Source organism: Erithacus rubecula (genome assembly GCF_903797595.1).
Source record: "Erithacus rubecula genome assembly, chromosome: 10".
Lineage (NCBI taxonomy): Eukaryota > Metazoa > Chordata > Aves > Passeriformes > Muscicapidae > Erithacus > Erithacus rubecula.
The window spans coordinates 11,598,608-11,617,626 of record NC_136662.1 but is presented as its reverse complement, the minus strand read 5'-3'; the positions used below and the strand labels follow the sequence as shown (position 1 = coordinate 11,617,626).

The 19,019-nt window shown below is 40.1% G+C and overlaps 1 protein-coding gene across 2 annotated transcripts in view; it reads right to left on the bottom strand.

Moving 5' to 3' along the window:
• Positions 1–19,019, bottom strand: part of TGFBR3 (transforming growth factor beta receptor 3) — a 106,982-nt gene that overhangs the window by 41,053 nt on the left and 46,910 nt on the right. For both annotated transcript variants that reach the window (XM_079313735.1, XM_079313736.1), the window contains exon 4: positions 3,512–3,649. In XM_079313735.1, coding sequence (XP_079169861.1) covers positions 3,512–3,649 — 138 coding nt within the window. The remainder of the gene's footprint in view (positions 1–3,511; positions 3,650–19,019) is intronic.

Here is a 19,019-nt window from a genome sequence, read left to right as displayed (position 1 = left end):
ACTTTTCTAATGAGGACACTGGGAACACTCAGCCCCAACTCTACTTTCTTCTCCAGTACAATCACCATTCAAGCTCAGTGTGCCTTGGGCTTCTCCACCTGTACAATGCTACTAATAGCACTTGTGCTCCAATTCATCATCTACTTATATCCTGGAGATACTTCAGTTAGAAATAACCTTGAAACTTATAATACAATTAAATTTTAATTTTTATTTATTTACTTACTCAAAGCACACACTCGTGTAACAGTTTGAGAACTTTATGATGATACTTTACAAGGAGAAAATACCTAATATTAAAAAGAAATAAAGAGCTAGGACTTTACTAATGGTTACATGATCCTTTCACTACAAACTTTGACCTGGCTCTAGCAATGTGGTCTTTATCAGCAAATCCCAGAAGCTGTCACTTAAATCTCTTTACACTACTTACCATTCCAACTAGGAGTCAATCAATGAAAGTCATTGCAATTCACACTTTGCATACAATATATTAATAAAAATGTGAATGAATGTATTGTTTGGAAACTCTGAAGGAAAAGCTGAAAAGTCAATGAATATCTTGCCTGAGGCTTCCATAGAGACAGACACAATAGTTATGACACTCCTCTGGTATGTGTGCCACGGATTTCTGTTTTGAGCATAGAATTCATGGGCACAAGAAGTTTTTTTTTCAAATTCAAAATATTTTATGACTCAAAATACTAGATTTTCTGTTTTGGCTATACATTTAAAGAGACTGAACAAGTCAGAGCTACAGTGCTAAGTATTTTTAAACAAGGGCTCAGGAAGCACGCTCTGCACTCTGCAGCCCTTGGAGCTGCTATTTACAGTCCTAGGGTCAGCTGTCTGGAACTCACTGAAGGCTCTTGCACAGAGGCAGGGAACCTCTCAGCAGCTAGGGCAGAAGCAGCATGTCCCTTTGCCCCACAGCTCACCTAAAACAAGAACCCCTGATCCTGGAAAGGGACAACCTTTCCTAGGACAGAGACTGTCACAGGGGTTGCAAACGAGCACAGCTCAACACAGGCAAACAGCTCTAGGCAAAACTAGAGCCCCTTGATCTCTATTTGGCATACTGCACTTGCCTACAGGTGCTGCTAGGACTTCCTCCACATTTTGCATGTCTTCTGTGCCACATTATTCTGTGCTGTTTTTTCAGAAAGCATTTGGGAAAACAATGTATTTGTCCCTGTGAACAGAGTGGAATTGTGGAAGAGCAACAGATGATGACCACATTTAAATCTGTTCAGCCCACATCCCGAGATGCCGTACCTACTGAAAAACTAGGCCATAAAAAGTGGGAAGGCTGATGAATTCATGATAAGAGACTGAAATAAGCTTATGTTTACAGCAAAAACATCACCTTAGGGAAAAAATAAAGTGAACTTAAAGAGTGAGAGGGATGACAAAGACTAAACTGGGAGAGGTAATGGTGGATCAGTACCTGCAATCTTGTTCTTTGAGCTTTTCGTAGGAAAGAAAAACAGAAACCTTAACATGGGCAGCAGCCTTATCCCAGCACCAGAGGCTGGCAGGATGGCACAAGGCACAACATTCAGCCCTTACTGTGACCAGCAGAGATAAGAGAGAGGGTTTTGAGAGGAGGTATTTGATTTGAGTCCTCCCAACACAGCAGCAAATCTGTAGTGCCTGCCAGGTACTCCTGCCCCACCTGAGAAACAGTCCCCTCCTCCCTGCAGCACCAGTGGCCAAGTTTACAGTGGCAGTTCTTGAGGTCAGGCAACATCTTGATTGGCAAGAATCATTACTCCTGCTACTCACCTCTTCAAGCCTGAGTTTGTAACCAGAAGCACCTGAAACAGTTTTCTGCAGCAAACACTTATCTAATGGTACAGTTTTGGCAGTCAGAGCCTTAAGCACATTGCTGCTGTTCCTATACCTCAATGCAGGCTGCTGAAACCCCACTGAGACAAACCAAGCAAGCTCAGCAGATCACCATCTGAACTCCAGCACAATCAGCTGGGCTGAAATGGATGGGTCTCAACAGACCATCTTTCTACTCCCAGAGCAAGGTAAGGGGAGAGGGAAAAACATAGGTGCAGAGGAAGAACACAAAGTAGCTGAACAAAATCCAGTTGATAGGAAATGGGAGTCATGATGCATTGTAGGAGAAGACCAAAATTAAACTGAAAATAGATCTAAGGCTTTACTATCTGATGAAAGATCCTGCTTCTTTTGTCCATGAGAGGAATGAGGACTGCTCACACTGTTGTTCTACATGTGCCTCAGCCATTTTCTGAGCAAATCAGAACTGTACTGGTTGCATTAAGGACACATAACAGGAACAAGAAGATAACAGTCATGAGTCCCCAAAACACCAATAAAAAGCCTATGACTGTGAATACCTCAGAATAAAAACAAGTCCATATTCTTTGCACCAATCAGTAATGCACTGGAAACAGGACTGAGTCCTTCAAAGTTCAAGATATCAAGGCTATTCCTACTCTTATACCTAGATGACAGGAAAAAGAGAAACAATTCCAGAAAGCTTGCAGTGTCCAGCAAGTGACAAAACTCTCGGTGTACTTAACCATGTCACCACCACACCAGGTCAACTGAGAGAGCAGTGTCCCCTCCCAGTGCTTTAATGCTGCACCACTGTGCCTCTGCCTGTCCTGGTGATGCACAGCACAAAACTAAGTTCCCACTGTGTGCTGCAGAAACAATCTTGCCTACCACTGTCAGCTGTGCTGGAGGAGCAAAATTAAGCCCTATAAGGATACCACTAAAAATAATCAAGTTTAGATCTGCAATTAGAGTGTAATATAGTGAAAGCTGCAGCTTTCATAAGGACGACTCATGATTAGACATGATGTCACACATTAAAAATTTAATCCAAACAACTTGTCTGTTTCACTACAAATAGAAAGCTTGAAGGCCCTGGCAAACTGTAAGGACATGATTTACAAATACTAGGTAATATTTGGATCTTGCATTATAAGCAGTGCTCCAGTCTTTCTGAGAAACAAAAATGACTTCATTCTGGGCTTAGCTTGGTCATTTCAATAGATGAAAGCTTCACCAGAGAAAAACCATAACTGGACATACTGAGCTCAATACATACAAATTTATATTTTGGTCACAGACCACACAATTAGCATCCCCTCTTAATATTTCCAATTGCTCTGAGGCTTTTTGCTTTATGGTACTGTTAGACTTCCAACCAGGACTGGCAATCTCATATAACCTCACAGCTTTTTGAAATCTAATGACTGTTAGTATTAATAATTCTATGATGTGCAGATTCTGAAAAGCAGCTTTGCTTTCCTTTCCTTAAATTCACATAACAAGTAATTGGCCACTTTTTCCAAACCGCTTTGCCCTACCACCTAACTGTTCCCCAGAGCCCTACAATGAAACTTGACCCCCTCTTAACTTTTTTTTTTAATCCAAGTTTGAAAAATTTCCAAATGAATGCCATTAACTCCATGCCATATGCCACAAGCAGCTAGGATATAGAGCAGGCCAGAGGACTGTGCATACTTACAAAGAAAACTCTTCGGATTCCAGGTGCCAGTCTTTCTGTTTTTAGCTTCCAGACCAAAGGCAAAGGAGAGTTGAGAAGAAACACCAGAGGCTTCTGGTGAATATGCACTGATGAAATTGGATTCAAATGTAATGTGACCTACAGAAAAACACAGAAATATGTGAATACTTCCTGGAATTTGAACAATGAATCAAAGGTAATTTTTATATATATTATGACTTTTAGCATTCACACCTCTTGACTTAAGATTATACATTAATCTACTTCCACAAAATTCAGTCAACAGAGCACAGAGAAGAAAAAATATGAAATAGTTAACAGTTGTGCTCGATGCTTGCAAAGCATTGCTAAAAAGAAAACCTTGGCAAATGCTGATGAAAAATAGCTTATGCAAAAGGTCAAACCACTAAGCTGAGAGTTGGAGAACAAGGAGATAAAAAGAATTGCAAAGCAAACTCTTATTTCTGGTTTCTAGATGGTAGTCTACAAAGCTGGCTTACACTATAAAACCTCATCTGCTGATTCTGTTAAGGGCATAAATCTAGCCTGTAAAACAAATAAAAGTAAACAAACAAAAACTAGGTGGAACAAATCCAGAAACACAAGTGAGCACTACATTACTTTATGGAAGGAATTTCAAAAGAAACTTTAACATACACTAGGGAAAGAAAATGCCTGTGTTCAGAGACTAAAAAGATACACAGGGTAAATGATCTGAGCAAAGTGGACATCATGGAAGTGAGGCAACCTGTTACAGGTGGCGTTGAAACAACCAGTTTGCAGGTGCTGGAAGCTCCTCCTGCCCAACTCCTCCTATCCCAGTACTGCCCTTCTAGAAAGGGTTCACTGTAGGACAAAAGCATAACCAAACACACAACAGAACAACCTGACATTTTTTAGCATATTCAGACTTGCAATTGATATTGCAGTGATTTTGTGGAACCTAAAAAACCTTTTCTAAAAAAAGTATAGAGGAAGCAAACATGAACACAACCACCAGTTTGAGTGGTGGCAAACAGAGATGAGTACAAAGATCATTCAGAATTCTGTATCCTGCTATAGAATTTTAAAGGATGTTTGAGATAGAGAAGAGCCACTATGTATAGTTCCTTGCATGATTCTTATATAGGGGCAAACAACCATTAGTTTACCAGTAAAGAAAATGGAGATTCATCCACTAAACTAACTAGATGAAAACCAGAGACCAAATTGAAAACTAGGTACCTATTACTGCTGAAAATACTTTCCAAAATAGAAAGTAGGATGATTTTTTATTTGTTTTTTGGTTCTGGTTTTGTGCTTGCTTTGGGGCTTTTGGTTTGGTTGGTAGGTATTTTTGCAAATATTTTTATTTTATTTTATTTATTTCACCTTGAAAAGTTCACCATCACTATAAAGTCAAAGCCAGGCCCTGGTCTCATGTCAGACACACCCAAAGAACAGCAGAAAGACCATTTTTCACTACTTAAGAGTTTGCAAAAAAGCTGGACAACAGCTGGCTGTGCTCTCACACTAACTGGCAGCAGTTTCTTACAAGTAGAATACACCAGATTCTGCAATGCCACTGACCAAACGTGTCTCCACAGTGACAGACTCTCACAGGCACACCTCTGGGAGCACTGAGGATATCCCTGTCCTCCTCTTGGTTAAGCTTGACTAAATCTTGTTGGAAAACTGAGTAAATCCATATTTTACTAAACCTAAGCTGCTTTACAGAACGAGCTCCTCTCCTGGCCAGCAGCTGGGCCGTGCCAGGCCTGGCAGTGCCATCTTCTGCTCTCTGCAGCCACCTCTGGCACCACCTGGCCTCTCCAGCAGAAGACAAAGTTTTTTTTTTCCATTTAGAAAAACCACCAAGTCCCACAGACTACCAAGAAACACATTTCTCTCCATTTTCTGCCTCTAAAGAATAAAATACCTAATTTTAGCCAACTGCAGGGCAGTAATGCTCTCAATTCTAATGGGAGGACAGAGACCTGAAAAGCCAAACAGTCACATTCTCAGCTACAGAAACTGCTTTGCTCAATCAGCTACAGAGCCAAAGTAGTTCTGTTAACTGCAAATAAGAGAGAAATTATTCATTTTACAAGACTTCTGTTCATTCTGTCTAGAAATGGAAAGGTGAAAGCAAAAAGAAAAAGCTGTTTAGAACCACTATTAAATTCACAACAATTAAAAAGCTTTCGTTAATTCTTGTGGCTTTCCAGCTATAGTCACTGCTAATGAATAATAAGCTGTTTAAAATATTAAACGTAATTACCTTGTTCTGGGCTTATGTTTTCTTACAACACAATAAAAATACTGTAATCTCACTTTAGTAAAGCAGTCCAGTTAAATATTTTGAAGTCCTGGTCTTGCAAATGTGAGTTCAAGAATTATGCTGATTTTTTTCAGCTTCAAATGGCATAAAATGCATCCAAGATACTTCCATGCCCAATAATAACTGATTTCATTTGATCCTAGATATTAATGAAATTACTACAATATAGGTGGTGTGCTTAAAAAAACAAGAATAAAAAGCCATTAACAATCCTCTTGCACAGGCCAACAGGAACACTCACCTTAGGCTTGCACCCTGACTGTGCTTTTGTCAGGCTAAGTCAATGTAAAAGATATGGCTCTTATTAGAAAAAAAATTTGCTATTCAAAACCTCCATTATTTATTAAAAGCAAGAATGATACAATACATATAACACACTCAGAAAACTTCATCTCAGAAGCAGCTAGGCCAAGTCCTTTGCGTAATAAGAAAATTGAGAAGCACCTCTTTTTCAACTGATCTCAGACAAATTTGTTCAAAGCCAACATCCATCAGACAAGACAGATGTTTTAGACTTCATGAAGAATTCTTCCTGTTGTTTTAGTCACATGAAAGTGCACAGAGCAATCATACTATCTTAGTGAGAAAATCAGAGACTCTTTGCAACTAGATCTACTGTAAGATTTTGTAGTTATTCCCTTAACTTTGAAAATTAAAGATGTATATAATACACACATACATTAGTATTTTCATACATGCAAATAAAAATAAATATCAACAAATAATCAAAGTTTGAGCTGTATGCAGAAGTGGTGATGTATCTGTCCATGCCTTTGGCTGAAACTGTAGGGTAAGTTATACCACGTAATGGAATTTTTCTACATTTCTCCCTGAAAAGTGGAGACCCTTGGGAAAAGCTACAGGACTTCAACACAAAAATTAACTTTTTTCATAACTAAATTAACTACTTCTGTGAAAATTTTCCAAATAAAGGTAATTTTCATTACTGCACTCTTCAGTGATGCTCATGACTAAGCAACAAAACACAACACAAAATTCATATGCTTAGTCCTAAACTTGAGAAAGAATATAGTTTATGTGACTGTGCTTCTGCAGCAGTCTTCATCACTATATTCCTTAGCATATGTATTCCCTGTCACTACACTTGTTTGCATTGCAGAGTACTCAGAAAAAATCTGAATCTTGAGCAAAAAACCAACTTTGTTTTACAGACTGGAAAAAAACAAACCCCAGAGTTCCATGAAAACTGCTCAGGACCATCTTAGTTATCACCTTTTTCATAACCAGTTTCTGCTTCACAGCTAGCACTGCTAAGGAACCTACCTGCTGGGTAGTCAAGTCTGAATGTGACTGTTCCCACTGAGAATTTTTACAAAATTAACATACTCCCCATAAAGTAACTATTTCCCCCTTTGTATTTACAGTTGCTCCAAAATCACTGTCAGGACTTGATACACAGCAGTGGCATCTATTATGAGAGACTTTTTTCTAGTTCTTGGAAAGTTTTTCAAGCAAACTGCTGAGGAGTTACCAGCACTCAAGATCTTGATGCCAAACCCTGCTGCCAAGCATTTGGGTTTTTTCTGTTGCATAACTACAGTCAGTGGGTATCACATGGAAATTTCAGCCCAAGTATGGTAGGCACGGTCAGAACAGCTCACCAGAGAGGTGTTTATGTGAGGTGGTTTGAACTGCAGAGCCCAACTGAAAGCCTGGACTTTGATTATGCACCAGAGGCACTCCAATGCCTCTTTCCACTCCTGCTTCAGAGATTGAAAGGTTTAATAGGACTCCAAGGCACTAAAAATTACAATATCAACACAAGCACAAGTTCAACACTCAGCTGCACCAGCACAACACCAGCCTCTCCTTAGCCCTGCCTTGCAAAGCTCTCTGCTGCCACAGCTGTGCTCCCACTGGTGTGTCCCTCTGCTCATTGCCGGCATGGCTTCCTCCATCCACAGCACCATTCATTCCTACTCTCCCTACAGAATCTCAACAAAAATGTCATTTCTGCTGCAGTGCCCCCACTGTGGCTCTAGTTATGCATACATTAGCTGAATCCCAAGCAATCCTCCTCTCCCAGACTCTGCTCAAGAGTTATTCAAGGCATATCCCTTCTCACATATCTGTGGTTCATAGCACCTTCAAAACACAACACAAACTGATAGAAAGATATTGGATTGCTTTAAACCACCAAAAAAGAAAGTTTCTAATTAATGGCACAAGAGATAATTATAAATTTTCCCTTTCTTTTTGTATTTTCACTGGCAAAATGCATATTACGAAATATTTATGTGAAGCCTTGCCCAGAAACTCCATCAGAAACCAATTCTATGTTTCTTCTGTGCCATAAAGAGTGTCCTGAAGACATAATATGAAACTCTGAACTCACTGAACTCTGTGGTAAAACACCTAACATTTTTCTAAATCCCCCATGTAAGCTTATTAAAAAAAAATAAACCGGGATCCAAAAAGGGACATTGTCCATCCATTCCTAGATTTTCAAAGAAGCTTATAAAATACACACATTTTGTACTTCTCAACTATATACTACCTCAGTAAAAGTCTTCCATATCTCAGGAAGCTTTGTGACCAGTTTGGTCAAGCAATACCAAAAAACAATGAAACCAGAATCATTAAATGGACTTGGGCATTTCTAGGTCACCTAGTCCATTTAAAAAGCAGCTGCTATTGCTTTGCCCATATTATTTTAAAAACATATTAAGAGACAGCATATCATCCAAGCAGACAGCAGCACAACAGTACAGGAAAATAACTCAATGTGGTCCAACACATTCCTCAATCCCAGTGAAGGGCTCATTTGATCACAAAGCTGTTGCACAGCCAGCATTTTCATTGTGCAATCAACAGCTAGGCCAGACCTTCTGGGCATGAGTGTCAGCAATGGTCCTCTCAGCAAGGCTCAACTTCAGCAGCTGTTTGTCAGAGGAAGCTCCTCTTCAGACTCTTGTCTGGCCCCCTTTGGCACACACTCCTCCAAAAAATACATGACTAACTTGTAAGGAATACAACAGTTTGGTCATAGCTGAAAACTATAGACTAAAGCTATTCTGAAAATCTTAAAACAAAACCTACACATTCCTCTTTAAAAAGCATCTAGGGTCAACTGGGATGTGCACCCCAGCTCTGACCTATTTGCTAGAATGCCTTTTTCCATTCCCAGGTGCAATGCCCATCAGAGTGCCTCTGCACAGACCCAGGCTGGTCACTGCTGCCTGCACATTCTGCACACAGTTCCTTTAAGGTCTTCAGCAGCAGAAGGTTAAGGCAGCTACAGAGGCTTCTGTCCCCAGAGATCAGTTTCATGGAAGGCTCAGTATCACCACAGAAACCAACTACAAAAACAGTCTACGGGCTCCTGCCCCGCTACTCTGGTAAAGCAATTTGTACTATGCAAAAGGCAAGGACACAAATGCTGAAAACTGATCAAAGTAAATGCTGCTGTTAAAGTACCATTTTGTTTTGCTGACTTCAAGGCATCAAATCACAGGTTCTGTGTTTTGTTCTAAAAAGATGAAAGTTAGGTGCCAAGGATTTGTAAGGTTGAATTAACTATTCCGGCATGAAGACCTTTAGATAAATTCATAGCACATTTTCCAAAACAGCCATTACAAATCTGTGCTAATCAGCCAGGACAAAATATGCAGTGTTGTATTGAATTACACTGCCTAGGCTTGGACAGCTGTTCTCTAAAAAAGAAGAAAAAAGGAATTTTAACTCTTAGATCACATAAGTACATTTTCTGACTTACAAATGATGCAGTAAAGACAGATTTATGACATCTTACTTCATTACTGCACTGCATAGATTAAATTAACTCATTCAAAGCAGGCAAAATTTAGAGCTTATATCTGAAAACACATACCTATCTCTGTCCTAAGTGTTCTCACTCTTTTTGATAATACAATATTTATAGAATCTAGTTTATTCTGGTATTGCAAGACAAATAAATTAATATGAAGAAACTTATTTTTACAGTTTGCTTGTGTCTATCAATACAGGAGATTTGGAATTTCTACTGAAATTCACTTGAAAAATATAATGTCGGTACATTTGCCATAACAGAATTCAGTCAAGGATTAATCCATTATTCCACCTCAACTGGTGGGATATGGTATTGTGCAACTTTTCACAACTGTTTATCAAACACTTTGGGAAGGATACTTTTCTTCTTAAAATAAAAGTAAAGAAAAAGCATACTCTTTAGACAGGGATTGTGATTCAAAATGGAATACCTTTTTTTTCCTCCCCCCTCATGCTTTTGCTATGCTTACTGAATATTGTATTACAGATTTGATACCAAGCCAGCTATAGTAGATCACAATACCCAGCTTTCCAGAGCCAACAGTTTCTGAGAGAGAGTTTGCTGATTTTTCCAAGAAACTCAAAATATGTTCACATGGTGTTACTGCTAGAATGTAACTTTGCTCACAGGGTTAGATATTTGCATTCTTAAATCAAATGATAAGCACGTTCCTAAGAGCACATAAGATCCTACTGCTTCCCTTCTGGGAAGGTTCTCCAATGCAGATTCGTTGCTCAGAGTAAGCATCAATTTTTGAAAACTTGCCCCAGCAATCAGACAGAAGATCTTCAAAACAGTATCAAAGAAATCTATCACTAACTCCAGGGAAACTGCAACAGCACTAAAAGCAAGAACTCATCCCCACGGTTACTTTTTCTGCCACAGAACAACATTGTGCAACACAGTGCCACCTTCACAGCCCTTGCCAGGGACACACCATGCCACCTTCTCTCTGCCACCCCAGCCCTCATGGATGCTGCTGGGGCAGGGAGCTGCCCCTTTGGGAGAGAGCAGGGGGAGAGCTGTGATGCATGAGGCACAAGGGAAGGAAATGCCTTTTATTACTTCCAGGATGGGGCACAACTCAGTCCTTAGGGAAGGGATCTGAGTCCCAGGTAGCATCTACCCAGGTGCATGGGGGACTGAAGTTTGTTTCCAAGGCTCATGCAACACTCTAATAAATTAACCGTTTATTTATTTCACCCAAAATACTGGATTGCAAATAGATTGGCATTGCCTGGACCTTCTCACCCACACAGTACTAGAGAATCAGATTGACTAAACAGCAGTTATAGCTCAGCTTTAAAAATCATGGGAAAGATTCACCCCTGGCATAATTCCACTGAAGCTACTGGCATTAAACCAGAGACTGATGTGGTCCCATACATTACTTCATAAGAGAGAATATTATTGCACAATCTCTTGACTGTTATAATCTACCACCCAGACTGGAAAACTAGGCTCCATTAAAAAAAAAGAAGAGAAGAAAACAGAAAAATGGATAAAGACTGCCCAGTTATGACCTGTGGTCCACTGCACTCTCTTCATTAAGAAGTACTCTTAAAAACCTTTGACCAAAAGGTGTTTGAAAACTCCTTTTCCCTTCACCCCTGCCTGTCCAGCAATAGGGGCTAAAGGTCAGGGTGTGCTATGCTAGACACAAAGAGCTTAAAAATCAAGTCCTGCAGCACATGAACATGCCAACATCCACTAACAAACTATTTTGAATTATGCATGATGTTCCCATTATTAATGATTCAGAGAATCACAAAACAAGCTGAGTTGGAAGGGACCCTCAACGATCATTGAATGCAATTCCTGGCCCTGTTCAGCACCATCCCCAAGAGTCACACCATGTGCCTGAGAGCATTGTCCAAGCTCTTCTTGACCTCTGTCAGACTTAGGGCTGTGACCACTGCCCTGGGGAGCTGTTCCAGAGCCCAGCCACTCTCTGGGTGAAGAACCTTTTCCTAATATTCAACCCATGACCCTCTGACACAATTTTATGCTGTTATCTTGGGTTCTGTCACTGGTCACCAGAGTAGAGATCAGTGCCTGTCCCTCCTCTTCCCCTCATAAGGAAGCTGTAGAATGTGGTGAGGTCTCCCCTCAGTCTCCTCTTCCCTAGGCTGAACAGACCAGCTGACCTCAGCCACTAAATGGCAACCCCAAAACATGTGTTCAAGACAAGAACTAAACAATGCTCCCTTCACCTTCAGTAGGGATGAGGCATCACCCTTGAGTTTGGCACCTGTTCCACGCAGAGCAACACATTGTTTTAAATGAAGATCTGAGGTTTTAGAACCAACTAGAAAACTGACATGCCCCTACAAAGACTTTGTAGTGGTTTCCAACAGCTGGATGAGAGAGTGCCCTTTAGAACAAAAGGCCTAAGGGTTTGCAGTGTACTCAAAAACTATCTGCAATTCTGCCTTCAGTGTAAGCTCCAGTACATTTTTTACTCCAATATTAAATGACCCAGCTGAGGGCCTGTGTAATAGGATTGAATTGCAGCACATTTAGATCTCCTCATGTGGATTTGCAATTCAGCTGCTCCACACAACAGACTAAAAAAAGCAAATTACAAGTAAAATTTAGTACTGTAACATTATCAAAGACATCATGTGCCAGATAAGTACAATGGTATGCTGTATGATATTAAACATACTGCTCTGTTCCTGGCAGCAGAGTTGCATGTGTCTGGTTCATAACTGGTGGGTTCCTGCACCAGTGATACTTTCTCCTCAAAAGTATAAGAGTAGGCAACCATGCTGATAAGGTTTCACTGGGAATGCAGTGCCTGCTCAGAAGGCACCACAGCTCAAACAGCATCAGAAAATTCTGACACAAGGAGACATTACAACACAATGCTTCTAACTTCATGAAAATGTTGGACTATTTCTGCCCCCAGCTTAGCCACATAATTTATTTTTTGGCAACAACATAGAAAATTAAGTTCTAGTGTTTCTACATTGTTATTCTAAGCTGGAGAAGCCAAATGCTAATAATATATGCAAATACCTAGGTAATAAAAGCTATTCCTGATACAAAACATTTTGCAAATATGCAGGACAGTTATTGAAGTCTTATTTGCAATAGAAGGGTACTACTTGTACTACTTTTACAATACAAGAATAATAAGAATAAAAAATCTTGAGGGTTTGCATAAGGACAGAACACAAAGGGTAATAACCTGTATTACCATAAATCATACTGAGACAGTTCTGTGACAATTACCTTGAAAGTATATCCCAAAGAGTTTACTGATAAATTTATATAGATATCATACACACACTGCCTATGTTAACTTCTTTTACCCGAATTATACAAAATTGAGCTTTCCTTGTGCATATATATTTCAATTCAACGTTCACTGAATATGTTCTGCATTACATAGCTTTGAGAACAAGAATTCTCCTGAAAAAGAAGATTTTTCCAAAAATTCTGTCTGCAGCAAAGAGAGCAGTCTCTGTACAAGCAATTCTGTTCAGCTTTGCCAGTCAAATGTAACTTTCACATGATAATCCCCATTTTGGTCACCTGCAAAGCTAGAGCTGCCCACAGTGACCATGGTTTGGTCAATGGAAAACTGATGTCCACCAGTGCAAAGCTGCCCATTCTGTCTGTGACCTGAATTAGATGCTTAGGCTCCCAAAGATTAAGTGAAACCATTTGTGCCATCTGCCCTTCTGCAGATCAGCCAGGCTTCCCAGCACTCGAGTCCTAAAAACACAACACTCCACTCAGCTTTGCATAAATCAGGGGATGTCAATACCATTCACATGGCATGTAATGAATCCTGAGGGGACAGTCTTCCTTTTATACATTTTGTGGGAAAATTCCTTGTTGGCTTTAGATCTGTTTAAGGGAAGAAGATCTGTCCCAGTACACCACAAGTACATCATCTCCCTTACTAGTGGCCTATTAAAAAAAAAAAAAAAAATGGTATCCCCACTCTAAGTTTTACTTTAATAATTAAGGTAGAAGATTCATGCAGAAATAAAACAAATTTCCAGATAATTTTCTGTTCCACACTGTGTGCATATATTGCAGATCTAAGTTTTTCTTTTCGCCTGACCTGCCAATTTTAATTTGTCTTTCTTTCTCCCACCCCTAAACTATTACCAGGTAATTGTGTAACAGGGTACCCAAAGCCCTGAAATGAAAAAGTGGGTGTGGAAGGGGTTAACTCTGTAGAGGATATATGAGTACATATTGAAAAGCAGTTCCTGCCCCAAAGGAAAAGCTTCTTAAACTGAGAGATGAAGGACATATGACAAATTTCTGCCAGGACCATTTTCCTTAAATGCATCTGGGGCCTTCTAAACTAATCTACAAAGGCTATTTCAAGTAAACACATTTCTACTGCCTGTATTTCCAGCAAGTTGGAGAGGTGCTAGCCACCCAGCAGAAGTGTCAGAGCTGTACCAGTGTATCACTAAGGTATCAATACATCTTGCCTCTCAACAGGTCAGGTTAGTCCAGGCTCAGTATGATGCTAATACTGAATGCTGTGTGTACTCAGAGACAGTATTAGCACTGTCTCATCTCTACCAGGTGTGAGGGGAGGGCTAACACAGCAGGTGGGTAAGTTCACCTCAACTGCAAAATACCATGCAGACGTAATATAGTACACAGTGTCTAAAGAACACCAAGGCAAACCTGCAATATGAATACAGCATTTCCAAATCTCAGGGTAAGTCCTTAATGGTTTAACATCATACTTTCCACTGTTTCACAAGCTGCAGGTGGAAAAGGAGAGGAGGCTGAGATAATAGGACTTCAGAAAGCAAGTAAATACTACAAAGCAACATGAATAAGATGACAAAGACTGCAGGGTAAAGGGTTATGAAATTGGAAAGCCTCCACATGGAAAAAAAGTTTGGTCCTCAGGGATTGCAGCTAGACCACACATAGATCCAGATGACTGGAAAAAAGAAGCATCATTCTGCAGGTGTCTCTTAAAGAGGCACTGTCACAGAGAAAGAGCAAAATGCAGAGTTCACTTCTTTATTGGACAGGCAAAACAAAATTCTTGCTTTCCAAGCCAGGGTAAGGAACAGCATGTGTGCATGACTCATAAAAAACAGAAAACCCAGCAGCAGCTCCAGATTTAGGAAACAGTTTTGTTTACTTTACTGTCAGTAACTCACCAGCCCAAGTACTGGTACAAATATGTGTCTGTACTACATATGCTCACAAACAGTATTAGAAATTAAATACAAAGAAAACTGCTTTCAGAAGAGTAAAAGTAATTTTTACCAATGTATTGTCTCTCTACTCCTCTGGGTTGGGTCTTCAATCTTCCCAATTTTTTTCTTATTTTCAAACTTTAAAAAATTCAGAACTTTTAATCTCTGTACAAACAAAGCAGTATTTGGGGAATATTTCAAATAATGATTTTATGATACTAACTACACAGGAAAAAAACCCCACCAAAACTCCTAAGGAGCTAGATTTTTTATTTAATCAGGCCTAGCCATATAAGTAAGACTACTCATATCTACATAATTGCAGAATCAATACCATAAAATCTGACAGAAACCTCCAGAAGAAATTTGTGATGTGATCAATATTTTCTTTTCAGGCACATCATAGCTGCACTGTCTTGCTGATTCCTGCTTGAAAGATTTACTGAAGAAAATACTGGCTTGCTTTCCAGGTAAGTAAGAAAGAACTAACTGCTGCTCCTTGCATGCAGTATTTTCCATGTAACTTCCAGGTGCATTTTCAGTGTTCAATTTACTTCATTGCAGGCATCACTTTAAACCCAATCAGCAGAGGAAAGAAGGTATGTTCCAATGACATGCACTGACAATACACCTACAAAACAGGGGCCATTGCATTTCCCTGCAAAGCCATTGTCATACAGAGCCACCTTTCCCAAGAGGCCTCAGAGCCCCACGTATTCACACACTAGCCCACCATGTCTGGGCTTTCTTGAGAGATGATGGAAGAGTGAGCCAGACCTCAAACAGTCTTCAGGGTAAGAGAGTGTTGGTTATCTCCAGAATGGTGACAGTTCTCATTAATTTTCCCTCCCTGATGGCATCAATAAATACTGCCTCTCATCTGGACACACTAACTACTGCCACCAGAATGTTTATTATATATGACATGATATCCAATCATAATAAAAACATTTCTTTATTATAAATTGCCACAGCAATTGTTAAAGAAACAGTATCGGCTATGAATCATATTTCCTTCAAACTTTTTCAAGTAATTTAAGTTTCAGATATTTGTACCTCATGGTGGTGCTATTTTTTTGGACCTTCTCATTTAAAGAGTAAGTTTTCCTACTGTATAAGTACTCTGCTTATGTTTCACAGGGAAAATAAGAAACTCTTCTAGAGAAATGTAAACTTGAATGTTATCAAAGTATTAGCAAAGGCAAGATTGACATAAAAATCTAAACAATTAAAACTTTTTTTTTTTTTCTTCTATCTTGCCACAGCATGGTTTTACTTTTTCAGCTGATACAGGAGCATGGCTGTCAGGCATGGCAAGCTCCACACAATTTATATTGGAAATTTTCCCCTGCACTGGGAGGCTAAAGAAGAACGACTTCATTAATTCAAGCTTTTGTTTCAAACAGACACTCTAGAGAACAACATAAATATGGCTACTCATGATAAATGTTCCTCCAACATGGCACACACACATGCATGAGCCCAAAGTAGACTGCAACCTGACCATGGGATTTGTGATACAAATGGACTCCTGGAAATATCATCAACTCCTTTAACTATCTTTTCTTGGAGAAAATAATTACAGGCAAAGTAGTAATTTATAAAGAAGATATGTCAGAAGCTTTGAGGAAACTGGAGACTATGAACACAAATCACAGTCTATGATCAAAAATCAACACACATCTACCTGAAAGAAACATGTGAGTCCGTGTGCACTGTGTGCTTACACACACAAGCCATGGAGAGACAGGAGTCCATCCAGTCAACTGCAGCAGCCCTCTTGCCCTCTACAACCCTGCAAGAGCACAGCAGTACCTGCAGCATCTTGCAGGAGAGCAAAACAAGAGTCCAGCTTACAGCTTCCAACGCAACATTTTAAGCAGCAGTCAGCAGAACCAAAAACTGTGATCAGTCAGAAAAGTCATGCTGACGTTTTTGCTCCAGAACCCCTCAGCATCTGTGGGAGGCCTTGGCATGGCCTCAGACAGCGCTGCACACAGCTCTCTCAGCTGAGCAGGGCTCACTTTGCACACAGCAAACAGCCCGTTTCTAAAAGCGGAAAATACCGAGGGTTTGCACAGCACTTTCCAAGTCATGAGATGTCACTGCTGCCTCTGTAAGGGCAGCCACGCGCCCAGCCACGCTCCTGCAGGACATCAGGCCCTGTACAAACAGGCTCCTCTGGCCAACACAGGACTTCCTCTGGCAGTTCTGGTGGGCAGAACTTGAAAGGACTGCCAAGTCCAATGACCAGCAAAGCCTGAGCTGGCTGAAAACAACACACAAAGACTGCAGTCCGGACAAACAAGATGAAAAAACCGCATTAAAAATGGTGGTATTTTATGCAAGCACAGATGCCTCAAAGTGCTAACAAAGAGAAGAGGGGAAAGAGCATTGTAAGGGTTTTCAAACAACAAGCAAATGCCACTTCTTAAAGACCTGGCACTGCCATGTTCATCATGCATAAGGCAATTAAGACATCAATGTCATTTTTATGTATCAGCTGCATGGGAGTTGCAGCTTTCAGCAGACATGGAGTTATCTGAGACAGATACTAAATGATTAGGATTTCAGTGGCGCATGCAGCTGTTATTTTTAAGGCTTTATAAGGTCTATCACATACTTTTTTTTAAATTCAGCCCAGTACTCCAGCTGGGCTCTTGGGTATGGCTGTGTGTAAAGGGAACAACAGCAGCCTGCAAAATCACCCTGGTGAGCCAGTGGAGCCACCACAAGCTGCTTTGGAAATTACCCAGGATCAAAGATGCATGTGGTGAGGAACTCCTGCTTTCCAAGCAACAAATAGAGGGTGTTCCTAGAGTACATTTGCCACAGTGTCACTCACAGCTTGACTCTGAGACCTCACTGGCACAGAGCACTGGTGGAAGTAGTAATTTATCTGGACTTCCCATTTTCAATCTTCTTATGAGGAAAGGCACCCTTCTCTCACAAAACATCATGCAAAATGATTACAAAAAAAAGCAGCAGTCAACCTCAAATTTGACAGAGAGGATTGCAGGTGGCCAAACTCATTTTTCATTGTTATTATGTATAGCCAGTATGACTGATTATGTTTCCTCTGTACAACTTCACAAACCACACATCACCAAGGAACAAGAAGTAATGGGTAGAGTGATTGAGTTCACCTTGGTGAGCTCAGCTAAACAGGAGAGCTGGCCAGCTGAAAAGGCTGAAGGTTCAAAACCCCTAAACATATTTGCATTGACATGTGCAGGGCTGCTGCTATAGCTAGAGATCCACGACTGCTGCCAAGCTAAGGTGGTAAAAAAGTGAAGAGGCAAGAAAAGGAAAATATCCTTGCAAAGTTCTGATTTGCTCTGTACCTTGGCAGAGGCATAGTGCTTTGTTTTATCTCTCAAACCTTCTTCTCTTCTAAAGCAGCAACTATTTTTCTTCAAAGCAAAGGCCTTTGACCTACCAGAAGTACTAAATATACCCACGTGCAGCACTGTATATCTATTCAAACAAATGAATAGGTAACAAAATCCTCACTAACTCCAGCTGTCAAGTAAGAAACCTTGAATTCCCTTCCTGCCTGCTGCCAGCACATGACCTCCAGGCCCCCTCTGACCATGACTCTGGTGCTGCAGGTCAGCATGCTTCAAATCTGCCCAAAAAGTGGCCCCTTTATCTGAGCTGAATCTCAAGGCTGTTCCTGGATCTCTGGATGCCTGAGCATGAAACAAGCATTTTTTCCCTGACATAGCCTTGGGTAAGGCTGTTGTAGTATTAAACTTCTAAAAACAGTTAAAACAAACACACTGGGAAATACAGTAAATATGCAGCATAACAGGCAAAATGAACTAGGTTTTTACCACCTTCATCACCCAGATCTTCACAGTCCTAAAAACCAAAAACACCATGACACAGAAAAATCATCCTGAACTAAGGATCAGACTATTAAAATTAGCTGATTCCAGGAGCTAACAGCCATTTTACTATCATGTTTACTCTCAAAGGAAATTTTTAAAGTTGCTATTATTAACTTTTTGCCAAATAGCAGTGATTAAACAGTGGGGGGAAAGGTCTGTCAAATTATTACAGACTCCGTGGCATTACTCAAAATTATAATAATAAAGACAAGTCCTTAGTTTTCCTGCCTTCATTTCATATAACACATGTTAAACATCTGTATCAGGCATAACATCTTAAAGTTTTTGAGGATGAGGATGTCAATGAAAACAA